The sequence below is a fragment of the Cryptococcus neoformans genome (genome assembly GCF_000091045.1).
Source record: "Cryptococcus neoformans var. neoformans JEC21 chromosome 3 sequence".
Taxonomy (NCBI): Eukaryota; Fungi; Basidiomycota; class Tremellomycetes; order Tremellales; family Cryptococcaceae; genus Cryptococcus; species Cryptococcus deneoformans.
In genome coordinates this window covers 981,201-995,164 of record NC_006685.1, presented here as the reverse complement: position 1 = coordinate 995,164, position 13,964 = coordinate 981,201, and the positions used below count along the sequence as shown (strand labels likewise).

Below are 13,964 nucleotides of genomic sequence, written 5' to 3'. Positions count from 1 at the left end.
TCGTTGCCATTATATTGGATAAGGGATGAACCATGGAGGCATAGATGAAAGAAGGGTTTTGAGAGTATCTGGATAGAGCGTTTGTCAGGCAGAACTTAGGTGGATAAGGAAATGGAGGAGAACTTGAAGAGAACAAGTGCGTTGTTGCAAGAGTTGGTCAGTGCTCGGCAGTCCAAAAATGGCAGCGTTTCGGGGCGGTTGTTGCAGAAATCGGCATTTTTAATCCGATTTCTGTGAAGGTCATCTCATGTATTGATCTCGACTTCCTTCCATTTGTCAAATTCGCCTCCATTACAACTTCCCATGCAGCACCAGCATCGCCCCCCGCAAGAGATTTACCACCCACCTCAGCCCCCCTCGATCCCCCTCCCCACCATAAACACACTTATTCCCCGTCTCACCACAACAATAAACGACATCGACTCCCTCAAAACACTCGTAGCCAATGGCGCCCATAACGATACAATCCCTAGCTGGTAAGCCAAACGCTCACCACCTGCTTCTATGCTCCTAACTGTCCCACTATGATAAAAGGGATGTGTTGCTGCAGCGTTACTCTCTTCTCTTAGGTCGAATCAACGCCCTCTCGGCAACAATAACTGCCCCTCCTGCTCGCCCCAATGTGACGGGCTATTCTCAAAAACCACCTCCACAAACTCCTATTCTTTCACGTTATCTCGTTCATCCTCTGACTCCCCTGCCTTCTACTGACAGTGCTGGCTCTGAAATCACACCTCTGGTCCAGGACGCCTTCTTCCAAGCCATCAACACCATACCTCTTGTCGCTGCGCCGGCGGATGACCGGGTTGAAGGGATGGGACCCAATGTTTCGTTCTCGCATACTCAAGACCAGTTGAGAGCATTGTCTGAAATGGATCTGGAAGATCTTCGACGAAGGATCCTGCTTATTATGGAAAGAGACGGGATGAAGGCGAAGGCTATGAAAGAAGAGATCGACAGAAGGGCAGAAGAGGTGGACTGGGCAATGAGAGTAGACGAAGTCGAAGAGGGAGACGATTATGAAGACGATGAGATAGCTGTAGCCCCTACGAAAGGGAATGATGAAACAAGGGACGATGACGATTTGTTTGGCTCAGATGACGAGTCTATGGAAGCAGTGCCCGCCGCCGATACTGCGTCAACACGACACTCAAAAGAACAACAAACATCTATGTCATGCGCGACATGGAAGCCTACGGACTTTGTGAAGTTCATGGACTCTGGTGCCCAGCCGTTGTAGTTGCAGCGTTCAAAGACGCAAATAGATAGAAATGAATCTGGCACTTGTACAAGTATCTATGTATGGTATGAAAAGCACATGTACCACTTGCATTAATGACCATTCCACCACGCAATAGAACCATTACTCTGATGAGACAGTTATTGTACAAATTTGCACATCCCAGTACAGACAGATAGATTTGGCTATTAATAGAAGGATTATATCCCATATATCTTCATTCAAACAAAATTACGATTCGTGTGCAGCAAGCATATCTATATACCCTCATTCCTTGCTCTTCTTCATAGAGAATCGACCAGGACTATCTGGTAAAGATTTGGAGCTGACGCTAGGTGTCCTGATCCTGGATCCCAACCTCATGGGTGTAGGGTTTGCAAAGCCAGTGTTCCAGTCCAATTTCAAACGCAAAAGGCCTGTACCATTACTGAGCTCAACCCAAACGTCGGCATCGGGTACGGCAGGTCGGATGTGTCTCCATATATCGACTTCAGCCTCGCCAAGTTCAGGATCTTTGCCGAGGGTATGGTGGTCTAAAGCGGATTCGGATCAGCTCGCTTCCTTCATACTTTTGCTGACGGCAAGACTTACCGCATACAGTCACGGAGAAAGACTTTATATTAGGAGTTAGGTTGAAAGAAAAACTTTCGTTCCTGCAGGCGAATTAAAATTTTGAGCCGTGGCGGAATGATGTACTCACCATTCTGGAGCAGAGCCTTTGACGTGTTCGGTCTTCACAGTTTTACCTCCCGCTTTGATCTGAACATAAGGTTTTACACTGCCTTCCCTATTACTCTTGAGGTCCTTGGCGCTGATAACGGTCACACCGAGAGTCCCTGGCTGCTGAGGACTAGCACTCTCCCCTACTGGTAATGTTGTTGCATGATGACCTGGTACGGCCCCATCGAGATTAGCGCCAACGGGAGCAGAAGTCTGACCTGCTGCAACATCAGAACTTTCGCCAATAGCGGGAGTAATTTCGGTACCAGGAGCTACAGGAACAGAAGTGCCGGTAACAGGATCGATGACGACCTCTTTTCCCGTTAATTTGTCCTTTTTCTTGATCAGGCCAATGCGACGGCCAGCAAACCCGCCGACGGAACCCAGGCCGTGAGCGACGCCACCCGCGACGGCACCCCCGCCATGAATAACGCCCTTGCCAACACCAAGAGGAACACCCCCAATTTGTGTGATAGCTCGACCGGCAGAGACAAAGGAGCTGGTATTATGACGCACTCGAGCAATGACTAGTCATTGCATTAGGATATGATCGTCGAGCAGTCATGTGAAGTACTCACTTTCAGGGGTGAAGAGCAATCTGAATGTAAAAGTGCCCTTCTCTCCTCGCTTTTCAGTGATAACAGGTAAAGAGACCTCGGTAGCTTCAAAAGGTTCGAGAACAGCTAAATCGATTATGTTCCCACCCAAGGAAGTTGCGGTACCGACCTGCCAGGACATGTCAGCATTAGCAGGTTGCAAAACGTAAGCTACTTGCCCTGTCCCAATCGAATATCTCAAATGCAAACTTAGCCGCCACGCGAGAAGGAACCATGGTCTCGAAGCTCTCATTCCATACGGGGTGAAGGGTTCTATCCAATGGCCGTGAGCACTAGGCTGTAATGAAAATTCACACTGCATTCTTACTTTTTTTTGGTTTCCGATTTGAATACCTTCATGTCGTTCAAAGAAAAGACCACATATGGCTTCGATGAAGTCGTCCATCAGTAGGTGGGGACGGATAAGATGCTCACGGACACTCACATCAGATTTACCACTCCTATCAGCACCATGCAATGCCTTAGCATCTATTACATCAACCCTGAGGATACCCATGTCTGAGGGCTTAAATCAGAAATCAAAACCTTCGACTACTTCAATGACTTACTGTTAATACTTTCTCGAGGTTGAAGCACAATGTCTACAGGTACAAAGCGAGCAGCAATCTGGACAATACTTCTATTCGAGCCATCGGGTTCAGTAAGAACGAAGTCATAAGGAGCGTTCTGCATCGAAGATCCTGTCCTTAATACTTATCAAACTCTCAAACACAAGGATTTACTCACAATGGACCTTTCCAGGAAATCCTTAGTGTCACATTTGAATTCAGCCACAACATCCTCTTTACTATTCTCATCGGCTGCATTAATTCTCAACCAAACTCGACTAAAGTCAAGTTCACGGATAAAGCCTTCACCAACTTGGTCCCAGGTTGGGTGATTACTGCGAGCTTTACCTGAAGTGAAAGCAGGCCAGTAACCATCATCAAACATAACTTCAAGGGAGCCACGCCGAGCAAGTTTGCCAGAGATAACTTGGAAGACTATAACTCCGGATTCTGATCAGACAGTCAGCAAGTGATCCAACTTCTTGAAAGAGGCAAAACTCACGGCATGACAAAATCTCCTCGGTAGACATAATTACTCCCTCCCGCGGATCCTCTGCAGCTGTCTCCGGTTGGGCATCTTCTTCTTCGGCCGTAAGAGCAGCTGCAGCTATCGAGGCGTCCACGACCGACTGATTGGCATGACCATTGGCATCTCCAGCAGTAACATCGTCGACCCCAACGATACCGCTAGGTACGGACGCAGCCTTGATGGATCCGTTGGCTTCTGGAGTGACTGTAGCCGTGACACTGGAACTAGCGCCTTCCGCAGCAGACTGAGCCTCAGCAGCTTCCGCTGCAATTTCAAGCTCGTTCTTCTGAGCATCAAAAGAGACTCCACCTCGGAGAGAAACGGCTGGCTTGAAATCCACTTCGTAATGTAGTTCACCCTTGAAATGGTTTGCCTTGTCAAGTTTGATTCTGTCCCTCCTATCTTGAGAACCCTTTGAGATGTAAGGGTACTTCTGCTCGCCACTTTCGTCGATGTAATCTCTAGCGGCCAAGTCCACGTGACCAAGCGACCTGTCTTTACCGATATTTTGATAATCCATCACTTCGAGCATGAAGTGTTCCCGAATCGAGTGCACAGGCACATAGATTATCTGATCCCATTCGGGATTAAGATTATTGTTGATAACCTCAGTTCGGGCCATGATACGGTTGTTGCCCATGATCCTCACATAGGGATCAGATTTACCACCCAAAGCAGCCTCGACATTCTTCACATCTACAGCTCTTTTGAGCCATACACGAAGGATACCAATTGGAGGTATATATGAATTAGCACCCCCAATGGAACCAGTCATAGCGACGGCCTTCCACTCAGCAGTCATACGGACCTTGCCCTGACGTGAGCCCTTGAGAGGGAACCAGTCTTGGTGCCTTTCCTTGGCTTCGAGCAAATCAGCCAGACGAATAGTGACCATTCCCAAGCTCGGGTCAACTGCGAAGTCCTTGCTGTCGGTGATAGCAACCGTCACAACTGAATTGTGCTTCTCCGGTACAAGGAATTCACATGCATCTTCCCAAATAGGTTGATTGGCATGTTTGAGAACCTTGGTCCTATGAACTTCATTTTTGCCCGAACCAAGGAAGACGCTGGCGAAAGGACTGAGAGCACCCCCTCCCAGAAGTGCATGTGAGACATCAAGGTCCTTGGCTTGGTGAATGGTAAGACGAACAATGCCCGTCTGAGTGTCCGGAAGTGGTTCAAGTGTGCCATCAGCGTTCTTCTCTGGCTTGAGGACAGGGAAGTAGGACAGATCATATCGAAGTGTGCCACGATCTTTGCCACCGCCGAGAATTTGGCCCACAATACCCTCTTGCTCAGCGTCGTCGGCAAGCGTGCCGAGCTCGTGAGAAACGGTACCGAGCAAGCTGTCAGGACGATGGTCATTAAAATCAAAAACGTTGAGGTTGAGAACGTCGGCAAGGGAATTAATCAAAAGGAACTGAGTTTCATGGAAACTAGGGTTGGAAGAAGAACGGATTGTCTTAGTCTGGGCGATGGCCGGCTTTGCACCTATGGAGAAGGACACATAAGGATCGGGATCACCTCCACCAAATTTGGTTGCTTTGAGGTTGCGAGCGTCAAGAACAGTGACACGAAGGACGCCAATAGCGGCATCAAGTGGTGTGCCGGAGAGGAGTTGCTGCAAATCGATGGTGAAAACGTTGGGGTCGTACATCATGGGACCGAGATTGGAGTGCACTTGGTCACGGATGAATGGGGCGAGGCCTGGGATACTGTTGATGTCAAATCCCAAAGTCTCTCCGCCAATAGGCTTAAGCACATAGTCGAACGTAGGCTTTTCAATGAAACTGATATCTACTGTCTGCACATGGGGAAAGTTGGTCATCAATTTCAATTTGATTCTGATGGCGATATTAGCATACGCCCCTGGCCATGTACAAATTGCAGACTATACCTCATTTTGCCAGAGAAAGACATGTCTTCCAGCAAGACAGGCAATGCCTTGGACAGCGCACCCTTACCAACTCGGATGCTAAGCACAACTTTTGGGTTTACCTGTTTGGCAGCTTGGCGAGGGGTGATGTCTTCAAGATCGTTCGGAGTGAAAGACAAGGCCCAGTCCATGATCACAACATCCTCGGGACTGCTCATAAATTAGTCATAATTGTGTGGATACGACAGTTCATAATATGGCGCAATCTGATCAACTTACGTTTTTGGGAAAGTGCGGACATAATCAATACGAGGAGCTGCGCAAAATTAGTTTTGATTTACATTTGTACTGGCTTAATCCTGACCTTTAGTACCGACTAGAGAAGGACCATAAATTAGATTTGGCCCTATTCCTTAAAATACACATTCAAGTCCGACTCACGAGTAAAAGTAGTCATACGGATGCTGTCAACGCCAGGAGGGGCTACTCCAGCCAGAGCAGCATCAGTACTTGCTATGATCGTTTGACTGAGGACAGGCTCGTAGCTAAGATATCGGTCAGCGAAACGTTTCCACCGAACTATCTGCCCATCAGCAACGCACATAAGCCAAAATCTTTCCAAAAATGAATTAATCCAGTCCGCGCTTTCAGTCTCAGTGACTAGCCTCGTTTTCACCAGCTCTCTTTGGATGTCGTCCCTAACCCGCTGCCTAGTTCGCGAGATGGAGATAGAGTAATAGGACGAGCAAAAAGCAAGGACAACGATAATCCAACCCCAGTCGAGATGAAGAACAGTGAGAAGACGGGTAGATAGGATGGCAAAAAGGATCTACGACAGATCAGAATTCTTCGGGGGATAGTTAAGTAATCAGAACTTACGACGGCCGCATTGTGATACCAAGCACCATACATTGTCTCAGTGCTGATGTGATACAAAAGTCATGAACAATGGACAGCAATTCCTTCGTTAATAGCTCACAGGTAAGTTTGCAAAACGGTAGCTTCTTCTCTCGCTGTTGCCGTCTTTCCCAAGCCAGCTGCTTGCTTCCAGCCTGCCATGACCTGAATTGATTGTCAATTATGATCAGGGGATATGGAAACTATCCCTGCTTACCCAAGTAGGGATAGAGGGAGCCGTGTTGGAAGGGATGGAGCCAGGCATATCATCCTACGAAACGATCAGCGGTAGTAGAGCTTCTGATACGATTTTGAATACGTACGCTGCCTTCCCTCTGACCTTCAGCTTGAGACGCCTTGTCAATATCCGCAAGTGTCACGGTTGGTTTCGGAGCGTTGGCGGATGTGGAGCTATCAATGATTACAGCTGCAGGAATTTGTAAGCCACATACGAAAGGAAGTCGTTCGCTGTTCATACCTCGCGCGCCCCCGCCGTCCCCAGATATGCCTTCCCTCACTTTATCCCGGCTAGGTAAACCAAGTGATGCCTTTGCCTTAGCAGCCGCAGCAGCCTTTACCGCTGGCGATGCATCCGGATCAAACATCTACAATACCAATCCCATCAATATAAATATTTGGGTTTTGATGAGATAGCGTCGAGATTTTCTGATTACTTACGTGAACTGCGGCTCCTCTGACTTGTTCTACACCCACCATATTGCCGACTGATCCCACAGCGGAAGTCAAACCACCCGCCACAGCTCCGGGAGCTTTGGCTAGGTTGTTGAATGTCTGTCCATTCGGTATCGCATGGTCAAGAGCCTTAATAAAAGGCATACTGTCTCGATAGTGCTTGAGAGCTCGTTGGTCTGTGAGATCGAACCAACTGTGGGAAGCTGAGTTTCAAGCCGTAAGTTGATGAAAATGACAGCACTTGATATTAGTAGAAATTGAGGATCTGGACAACTAAAGTGATATCGTATCGTGCGTGGTGTTCAAGGGATGGGGTGGGAGAAGAAGGGCGAAGAAGAGGAAGCGAAACTGACAATAAGCCTGAAATCGGGTATTTACTGTACTCACGGTGAGTGAACGTCGGATGATTTCCGGTTTTCGGCCATGCGTATGAGTCAGAGCGGCTAAGGATGACGCAACCGCAGTCTCACCCTGGTCTAGTAATTACAATTAAATATTCACTTGGTTTTAATTATCAGCCTAACAAAATAATAATAGACAAAAAACTCTCAAATCACTCCGATCACGGCGGAATCCGCTTCGCCGTATAATTTAAAAAATAATTAACCTCATCTTATGTTATAATTATATGTTTATTTTAGTTTTTACTCCCACTGGCAAGCATTTTGCAATCCTTCTCTCACTCTGCAGTTGTGATCTTGTGAATGTCATCCTTTTAAATCGTCCTATTCCGCGTTTTATGCTGTAATGGTGTTTCGTTTGAATTCCGCTATTAATCCCAAGCGTTTCGGTTAAAAAGCCCTGAGAAACTGAGAAACACGGTTCTCACTTCTGGTTTGAAAAACCCCCCAAAAAATAAAAAGACCGCCGCGACGACGGGACCACCCTTTAAAAGCCTTCCAAAATTTTCATCTCTCTTTCTTTTCGCTCTCCATTATTAATATTTCAACATTAAGTCAAGGAAGGCGTTACACGGTCAATCCTTTTTCTTGATTACCTCCCCACAGAAGTTAGCAAGCGTCACTTGCATTGCAGTCAGCAGTGGCTATGCAGAGGGTATTAAACGACTCGTTCGCGAGGTATCACTGACGACACGTTTCTTTTTCTATTTCTAGGAGTTATCTTCTGCTTCCTTCATGTCTTCTCTGTCATCTACCTCTCTTCCTTCGACACGCCTCTTTTATTCACGATCGACGCTCATTTCGTTAGCGATCGGACGGGGAAAGAGAGGCAAGATATAACACCAGTTATAACCCAGGACGTGCACTCTGACTTTAGTCGGTCGGAGATGACGTTCACGGGGCTTGTGATTTTAGAGTCATGAGCTGTTGGGTGGACTGGGACATCGCCCACATTGCATTCGTAGAGTCAATACGATTTCGTGATGTCAATAATTTTCATTATACTGTGCTGCTATAGTTACTGCTGCCTGCTGCAGCTGCTGCTGGTGGAAGTATTACTTCTACGTGGCGTTTTAATTTGCTGCCTAGAACCGTCTTCATCATTGATTTCCACCAGACATGATGGTACTTCAGCAAGTGTAATCTCAACGATCCAATCACTAGGGCATAGTTGAGGCTGTTTTTAGTGCTAATAAGCACCTTTAAAGGAAGCTTCGGCTGAACTATCGGAGGGTAGGTAGTAGGAGACAGGATGATTTCTGTCGTCCGTCAGCTGTTGACAAGAATTTGCTTGGCGCTGGTATGTTGTCGGCGGTGGTGATCCGAGTCATTAGTACGTCTTTTCGATTCTCGCTGATGCATAGAGTACAATTATTAGGAAAAGAAAAAACAATGCGCATGGAATAGATAGAGAAACACATACATGTTGTAAATAAATATCACGCAAAAGACAACGGGTAGAGTGGTGGCTATTAATTATGGTGGTGGATGATAATCATGGTATAGTAAAATGGTATGGTGTGATTGATGAGTACCCCGCCATGATTGGTTTGTTTTACGTAGTCGTTCGTCACGAACATGCCCAGAAGTCGAATAATCAATGGAAAGGTACGGATTGCGTAAGTGCCCCAATCTTATATAGTAATCCAAGTAGTAATGCATAACTATTGAAATCGAACACCGCGCATCACGGGAGTGTTTTCAACGCTATCAACTAAACATATATACCTTGGCCGTATACAAAGAACAACAATATTCATGATGCCCATTGAACTCGATCTCGATTCTATCTTGCAGTTTGCTATCAAGCTCGCCCTCGACGTAGGTTTATTCTCGACTACTACGCACAACTTCGTTCACGCGCTGAATGGCCTATGCATTTGCTGACCACTGTGTAAATATATATAGGCGGGTCAGATTATTCGGGAAGGCCAGGAAAAACGTTTCGCCTCAGAAAGTGCTCAGGAAGATGAGAAACTCAACAGTGTTGATGTGAGTAACTCTTGCTATAAGTGGGTACTATCGGGACGACGTCTAACAGAAGGCATGCAGCTCGTAACCGAAGTTGACAAAGCCGTGGAAAAGTTCATTGTCGAAAGGATTAGAGAGGCTTATCCTTCCCATAAGTTGTATGTGTTGATTGCGGACGTGATTGTTCAATGTGGTGATCCGTTATTATATGTCCACTTACCCATCAACATCGTGGCGTAGCATCGGAGAGGAATCGTATGAAGGTCAACAAATCACCGATGAACCCACTTGGATTGGTGAGTGAATGTAGCTTGCCTTTTCATGGAAGTATATAGGCTGATGAGTAAATCAATGGCCACATAGTCGAGTAAGCTATGTTGGATTATTGTGGGTGGAAAGATGGTGTTGCTGACATCGTTGCGAACCTTTTTCCCAGTCCCATTGATGGTACCACCAACTTTGTAGGCCATCCATTCCGTGTAACGGTAAATAGTTGCTAACAAATAAAGGTCCATGGATTTCCCATGGTGGCTACATCAATTGGCCTTGCCCACAAGGGTATCCCTGTAGTGGGAGTCATCTATAATCCTTTCCTCGATCAGTTGGTGAGTTAAAGGGTCCGTTCGTTGAAGTCACTCGCTAAACGCTCAAATAATAAAACCAGTGGTCTGCTGCCAAAGGAAGGGGTGCATATCTCAATCAAAAGCGAAAACTTCCCATCACAGGCTCATCCAAGCCTCTTGCATCTCTCGGTCAAGCCCTGTAAGCCGTTTGAAATGTATTATGATGCAAGACTCATTGGTTGCCTGAACTTCTTGCCTAGGATTGGTGTTGAATATGGGATGTCTCGCTCTCCTCCGGCCCTGCCCCGTAAATTGGCCGCATTCGAAAAGCTGACCGCCCATACGGACGTAGGCGGGAAGATGTGCCATTCTTTGAGGAGTATGGGTTCGGCTGCGCTTAACATTGTACTTGTGGCAAGCGGGGGCCTTGACATGTGGGTCCATTCAGGTACGACACGCTTGCGCTGACCGCTCATTGCTTTAGATATTGGGAAGTTGGGGTGAGTCACTCTAGCATTTCCTATCCATGCGAATGGCGCTGAGGAAACTATGACTAGTGCTGGCCGTGGGACGTTTGCGTAAATCCAAAATTTTAGTTGGCCGTATTATAGCTCATCGTGATATTCTAGGCTGGAATTTGCATCCTCGAGGAATCCGGGGGTCGTTGTTTTGGTGCAAAAACTGCTGATCTTAGTGGTGAAGTTGACGCCAAATTGATGGGTGAGCTGTATCAACGTTGTCTCAAATGTGGTATACGCATTGACTTCTGCGTCTATAGCCGGCAGAAAATACGCCATGATTAGAAGTATCAGAGCCACAGACGTGAGGACAAACAAATGGCGTTTAGCTACCTGTTTTACTGATAGAGATTGTCCTTTTGCAGAAAGAGACGTCCTTGGATCAACAAAAGAAATTTATCAAAGAGTTTTACGATTGTGTTGAGGATTTCGACCCTTGAGTTTGCCACAAGTACTGGTGAAAACAATATAATGACCTGCTCTGATGACAGGCCAAGGGCTTCGACTATGGTGGTGGCAGTCTTTAGTTAGTGAAATCTGTGAGGAAATGATAATTGATGCAAGACGATTGGCTGCTCTGGACAACAACTATAATGAACTCCATTTACGACATTTATAGCATAATGCTTGCAGTAATCCCGCTTCTGACCCCCTCCCGGTTCTGGCAATGAGATTTATGGAGACTTGGTCCAGTCAGTTATCGTGAACCCAATCCTTATCCTCCTCCTATCGTAGGGCTCCTTCATCTCTCGAATGACCGTTTCACCTTACAACCCCTTTCACCGGAGCGTCTTTTTTGCCTTTCTGTCCACATAAACGAGACAACGTACGAGAAGAACAGATGACAGTGGGGAATACTGACTTCATCAAGGCATGGAGCAGCAAACTTACGCCCTTGAAACTCCCATGAGAGTTGGATGGACAGGGATGACGAGCGATTGTTGCCACGCCGATATTATTCACGGCTCTCATATCTTACCGTAGGTCAAATTCATGTATAGGGTGACTGAAAAGAATAGGACCGATAGTAGAATGAGGACCACATAAATGAGAGAGAACAATAGTGGTGATTTGGTAGAAGGATAAGCGAGCTAACGTGATATCATGCAAGAACTCAATAATCAAAGACGTCCATGTTACGCCTTGGTCCGGGAGGGTTTTGTAGCCGAGAAGAAAACAACAAGTACATTTCATGCTGCTAACAAGGTTTTCAGTAGAAACGAATTTATCCAACAGCGCAGGGTCCTTTATCGAAAGTGCAGTAGGAATGCGATGCAGGATAAAGTGAGGGAAAGCTGAATTGACACGCGGGCTTCCCACTAGGCCACGGAAAGACAAAAGGTAGAGCATGTTTCATGAATGAATACTGGTGTCTCTCGCAGACAAGCACTGAACACTACAGCGGCAGGTGCTCAGAATTTCCCGTTGCTGAAGTCCAATGCAAGAACATCAATTGCCTCCCATTCTCCTTTGGCGCTTTTCTGTCCACAGTATCCCATTGAGCAAATTGCTGATTAGGAATGCAATCCACTCACCTTGAATTGTTCATGAGCAGGATCTTCATCAATGTAGTACTGGAGGTCGTCATCATTCTGCGAAGGCCATACGCATTAGTCAAAGCGCTGTACAAGTACAAGAGTTTCCACGCGCTTTCATCAATGTATTATGGTGACTTACCTCGAATTCCAGTACGAAAACGACCTGCATGCCCCTATCCAATCCTTCAGTAGAAATTTGTTTTCCACCCCTCAGGTCAAGTATGTAAGGTTTGCCAGTCCTAGGGTTTATGCAGTTATCTTTCAGAGCTTTGATGCTTGTTGTCAGAGGCCCGATGGTGGAGGGAGTAGCGGTCTTGAATGCGACTGTAAAGAAGTCATTAAAGTCTAGTTCCTGCTGGTGGCCGAAGGCTGCAGCTTACCGACATGGATGATTGTCATTGTTTTTGATTGTTTTGTTCTGAGTGTGGAATTGTGGTTTGTTACGTAGTTCAGTTGTTTGGAAGCCGTTCGTTTGCGCGACGCGAAGTGCCAAACGGAATTTAGCCTCAGGATATATATAGATAATTATATATGCTGTACTATTATGTTGACTGCCTGCATGCACTGCAATGATGATATTAACAGCAGAGAATCCCTGGCTATATATGAATAAGCCCACCTGGCGGGCTATGTGTCCGAATATCAGAAATCCGGTATATACACAAACCAAGTAAAAACGATAAAAATATATTCAATAAGAAAGAGTCTTCTCCGCGTCAGTCACTCATCTCAAGAGCAAACTTCCAACTTCTACAGGTCTGATCCTTTGCAGTCAGAAATAATCGTATTAATATGGAATGTAAATTGCCACTTTAACTCGTATTGCTTCAGCATCCACCACCAACAAATAATAGCTCTCCGCCTGAATTTCCAATCTCCACCACATTGTCTGACGTAGTACTCTTATTGGTCGAGGAGATAGGAGGCAACTCAGAAACAGCAACAGAAAGAGTAGGAGACATGAGTAATAGCGAAAGCACCAGATAAAAAACTGGAATTTAATCACAACCGCAGTTATAAAAGGGATTCCCAAGCGTTAGGAAAGGGCTACGGGGCGAGACACTGGCTAAAACATTTGGAGAGCAGGGCGACAAAAGTGACCGGGTAGGCCACTTGCGTTCTAAGAGGCAGAAAATTTATGCCACCAATGGCCTAAGATGTCATGCCAAAGATCCATGGAAAGAAAGAAAGACAAAAACGGAATCCAGTGAATAGATCAAAACAGGAGATAGGAAATATGAGGGAACTTGCTGGGAGCTGGGAAAGTGATTTGTTGGATACAAGACGCTAGAGCTGCTTTGGGTATCAGATTGTATGAAGGCCTGCAGAGATCATGGGCTTGTGAATGTATGAAGAGAATCAGAGATGCGGAAGTCGAAGTAGGAGATGCCATATGTAGCAAAACGTTACATAAACGTAACGATATGGCATATAAATCGTGTATCAAGTGCGGAATAAATGATAAGAAGGCGGTGCCAAGGTTACGAGGGGCTGTTACTTCTTGGTTACTTCTTTTTTGCTTTTCCTCCCACCAAAAAAGCCTCGGTTACTCTCCTCATCCTCTACTGGATGATCCATTCCCGCTCCTGGTCCGAATTGATCTCTCAGATCTTCCGGTGGCACACCGTGCGCGATAGCCTCTGCTGGATCAATTACACCGGGTTCTCGCCGTAATGCCGCAATGTATTCTTGTCCCCTGATGGTCAAATAGGCTTCCAAACTAGCGCGCGCAAAGCCAGGCAGTGTTTGATTCGCAGGAATGAAGAATAGTAGTTTTCATACGATACCGGAAGAAGATAGAAGATGTGACAATGATCAGCGAGATTCCTTGCCATATTACATTACGAAACGTA

General features: G+C 46.2%; 5 protein-coding genes across 5 annotated transcripts in view; 2 read left to right on the top strand and 3 right to left on the bottom strand.

The window, feature by feature from the left end:
• The first annotated feature begins 276 nt into the window (after positions 1–276).
• CNC03125 (hypothetical protein) lies at positions 277–1,346 on the top strand. Its single transcript, XM_024658947.1, has 2 exons — positions 277–476; positions 535–1,346. The coding sequence occupies exons 1-2, from the start codon at positions 304–306 to the stop codon at positions 1,238–1,240; spliced, it is 879 nt and encodes a 292-aa protein (XP_024514284.1). The 5' UTR covers positions 277–303; the 3' UTR covers positions 1,241–1,346.
• Positions 1,346–7,497, bottom strand: CNC03120 (transmembrane protein, putative). The gene is made up of 21 exons (XM_024656756.1): positions 7,106–7,497; positions 6,906–7,032; positions 6,751–6,854; positions 6,645–6,698; positions 6,510–6,592; positions 6,410–6,452; positions 6,133–6,359; positions 5,972–6,075; positions 5,895–5,906; positions 5,810–5,846; positions 5,552–5,740; positions 3,628–5,498; positions 3,304–3,575; positions 3,126–3,243; positions 3,002–3,075; positions 2,885–2,943; positions 2,736–2,829; positions 2,539–2,686; positions 1,941–2,487; positions 1,832–1,893; positions 1,346–1,773 (listed from the first exon to the last, which is right to left on the bottom strand). The coding sequence occupies exons 1-21, from the start codon at positions 7,262–7,264 to the stop codon at positions 1,508–1,510; spliced, it is 4,650 nt and encodes a 1,549-aa protein (XP_024512424.1). The 5' UTR covers positions 7,265–7,497; the 3' UTR covers positions 1,346–1,507.
• A 1,692-nt stretch (positions 7,498–9,189) lies between these two features.
• On the top strand, positions 9,190–11,149 carry CNC03110 (conserved hypothetical protein). Its single transcript, XM_024656755.1, has 14 exons — positions 9,190–9,342; positions 9,430–9,513; positions 9,574–9,650; positions 9,733–9,788; positions 9,856–9,859; positions 9,929–9,953; positions 10,002–10,097; positions 10,157–10,254; positions 10,316–10,489; positions 10,540–10,555; positions 10,613–10,633; positions 10,685–10,775; positions 10,834–10,877; positions 10,922–11,149. Exons 1-14 carry the CDS (start codon positions 9,280–9,282, stop codon positions 11,102–11,104), a joined length of 1,032 nt encoding a protein of 343 aa, XP_024512423.1. The 5' UTR covers positions 9,190–9,279; the 3' UTR covers positions 11,105–11,149.
• A 587-nt stretch (positions 11,150–11,736) lies between these two features.
• On the bottom strand, positions 11,737–12,569 carry CNC03100 (expressed protein). The gene is made up of 4 exons (XM_569943.2): positions 12,492–12,569; positions 12,251–12,435; positions 12,109–12,165; positions 11,737–12,054 (listed from the first exon to the last, which is right to left on the bottom strand). The coding sequence occupies exons 1-4, from the start codon at positions 12,508–12,510 to the stop codon at positions 11,986–11,988; spliced, it is 330 nt and encodes a 109-aa protein (XP_569943.1). The 5' UTR covers positions 12,511–12,569; the 3' UTR covers positions 11,737–11,985.
• Positions 12,570–13,505: 936 nt separating this feature from the next.
• Positions 13,506–13,964, bottom strand: part of CNC03090 (expressed protein) — a 1,278-nt gene continuing 819 nt past the window's right edge. Inside the window, exon 5 of the mRNA XM_569942.2 lies at positions 13,506–13,831. Coding sequence (XP_569942.1) covers positions 13,606–13,831 — 226 coding nt within the window. The 3' untranslated portion in view covers positions 13,506–13,605. The remainder of the gene's footprint in view (positions 13,832–13,964) is intronic.

What these genes read in the sequence shown, in the direction of transcription:
- CNC03120 (XM_024656756.1), bottom strand. Translation starts at nt 7,264, where the DNA reads ATGCCTTTTATTAAGGCTCTTGACCATGCGATACCGAATGGACAGACA. An exon ending in CGAGGAGATTTTGTCATGCC is followed by an intron (nt 3,576 to 3,627) that starts GTGAGTTTTGCC and finishes CTGTCTGATCAG; the next exon opens with AATCCGGAGTTATAGTCTTC. An exon ending in AGATATTCGATTGGGACAGG is followed by an intron (nt 2,687 to 2,735) that starts GCAAGTAGCTTA and finishes ATGTCCTGGCAG; the next exon opens with GTCGGTACCGCAACTTCCTT.
- CNC03110 (XM_024656755.1), top strand. Translation starts at nt 9,280, where the DNA reads ATGATGCCCATTGAACTCGATCTCGATTCTATCTTGCAGTTTGCTATC. An exon ending in CTATCAAGCTCGCCCTCGAC is followed by an intron (nt 9,343 to 9,429) that starts GTAGGTTTATTC and finishes AAATATATATAG; the next exon opens with GCGGGTCAGATTATTCGGGA. An exon ending in GAAGTATCAGAGCCACAGAC is followed by an intron (nt 10,878 to 10,921) that starts GTGAGGACAAAC and finishes TTTTACTGATAG; the next exon opens with AGATTGTCCTTTTGCAGAAA.
- CNC03100 (XM_569943.2), bottom strand. An exon ending in TTTTCGTACTGGAATTCGAG is followed by an intron (nt 12,166 to 12,250) that starts GTAAGTCACCAT and finishes TGGCCTTCGCAG; the next exon opens with AATGATGACGACCTCCAGTA. An exon ending in CTGCTCATGAACAATTCAAG is followed by an intron (nt 12,055 to 12,108) that starts GTGAGTGGATTG and finishes TACTGTGGACAG; the next exon opens with AAAAGCGCCAAAGGAGAATG.
- CNC03125 (XM_024658947.1), top strand. Translation starts at nt 304, where the DNA reads ATGCAGCACCAGCATCGCCCCCCGCAAGAGATTTACCACCCACCTCAG. An exon ending in AACGATACAATCCCTAGCTG is followed by an intron (nt 477 to 534) that starts GTAAGCCAAACG and finishes CTATGATAAAAG; the next exon opens with GGATGTGTTGCTGCAGCGTT.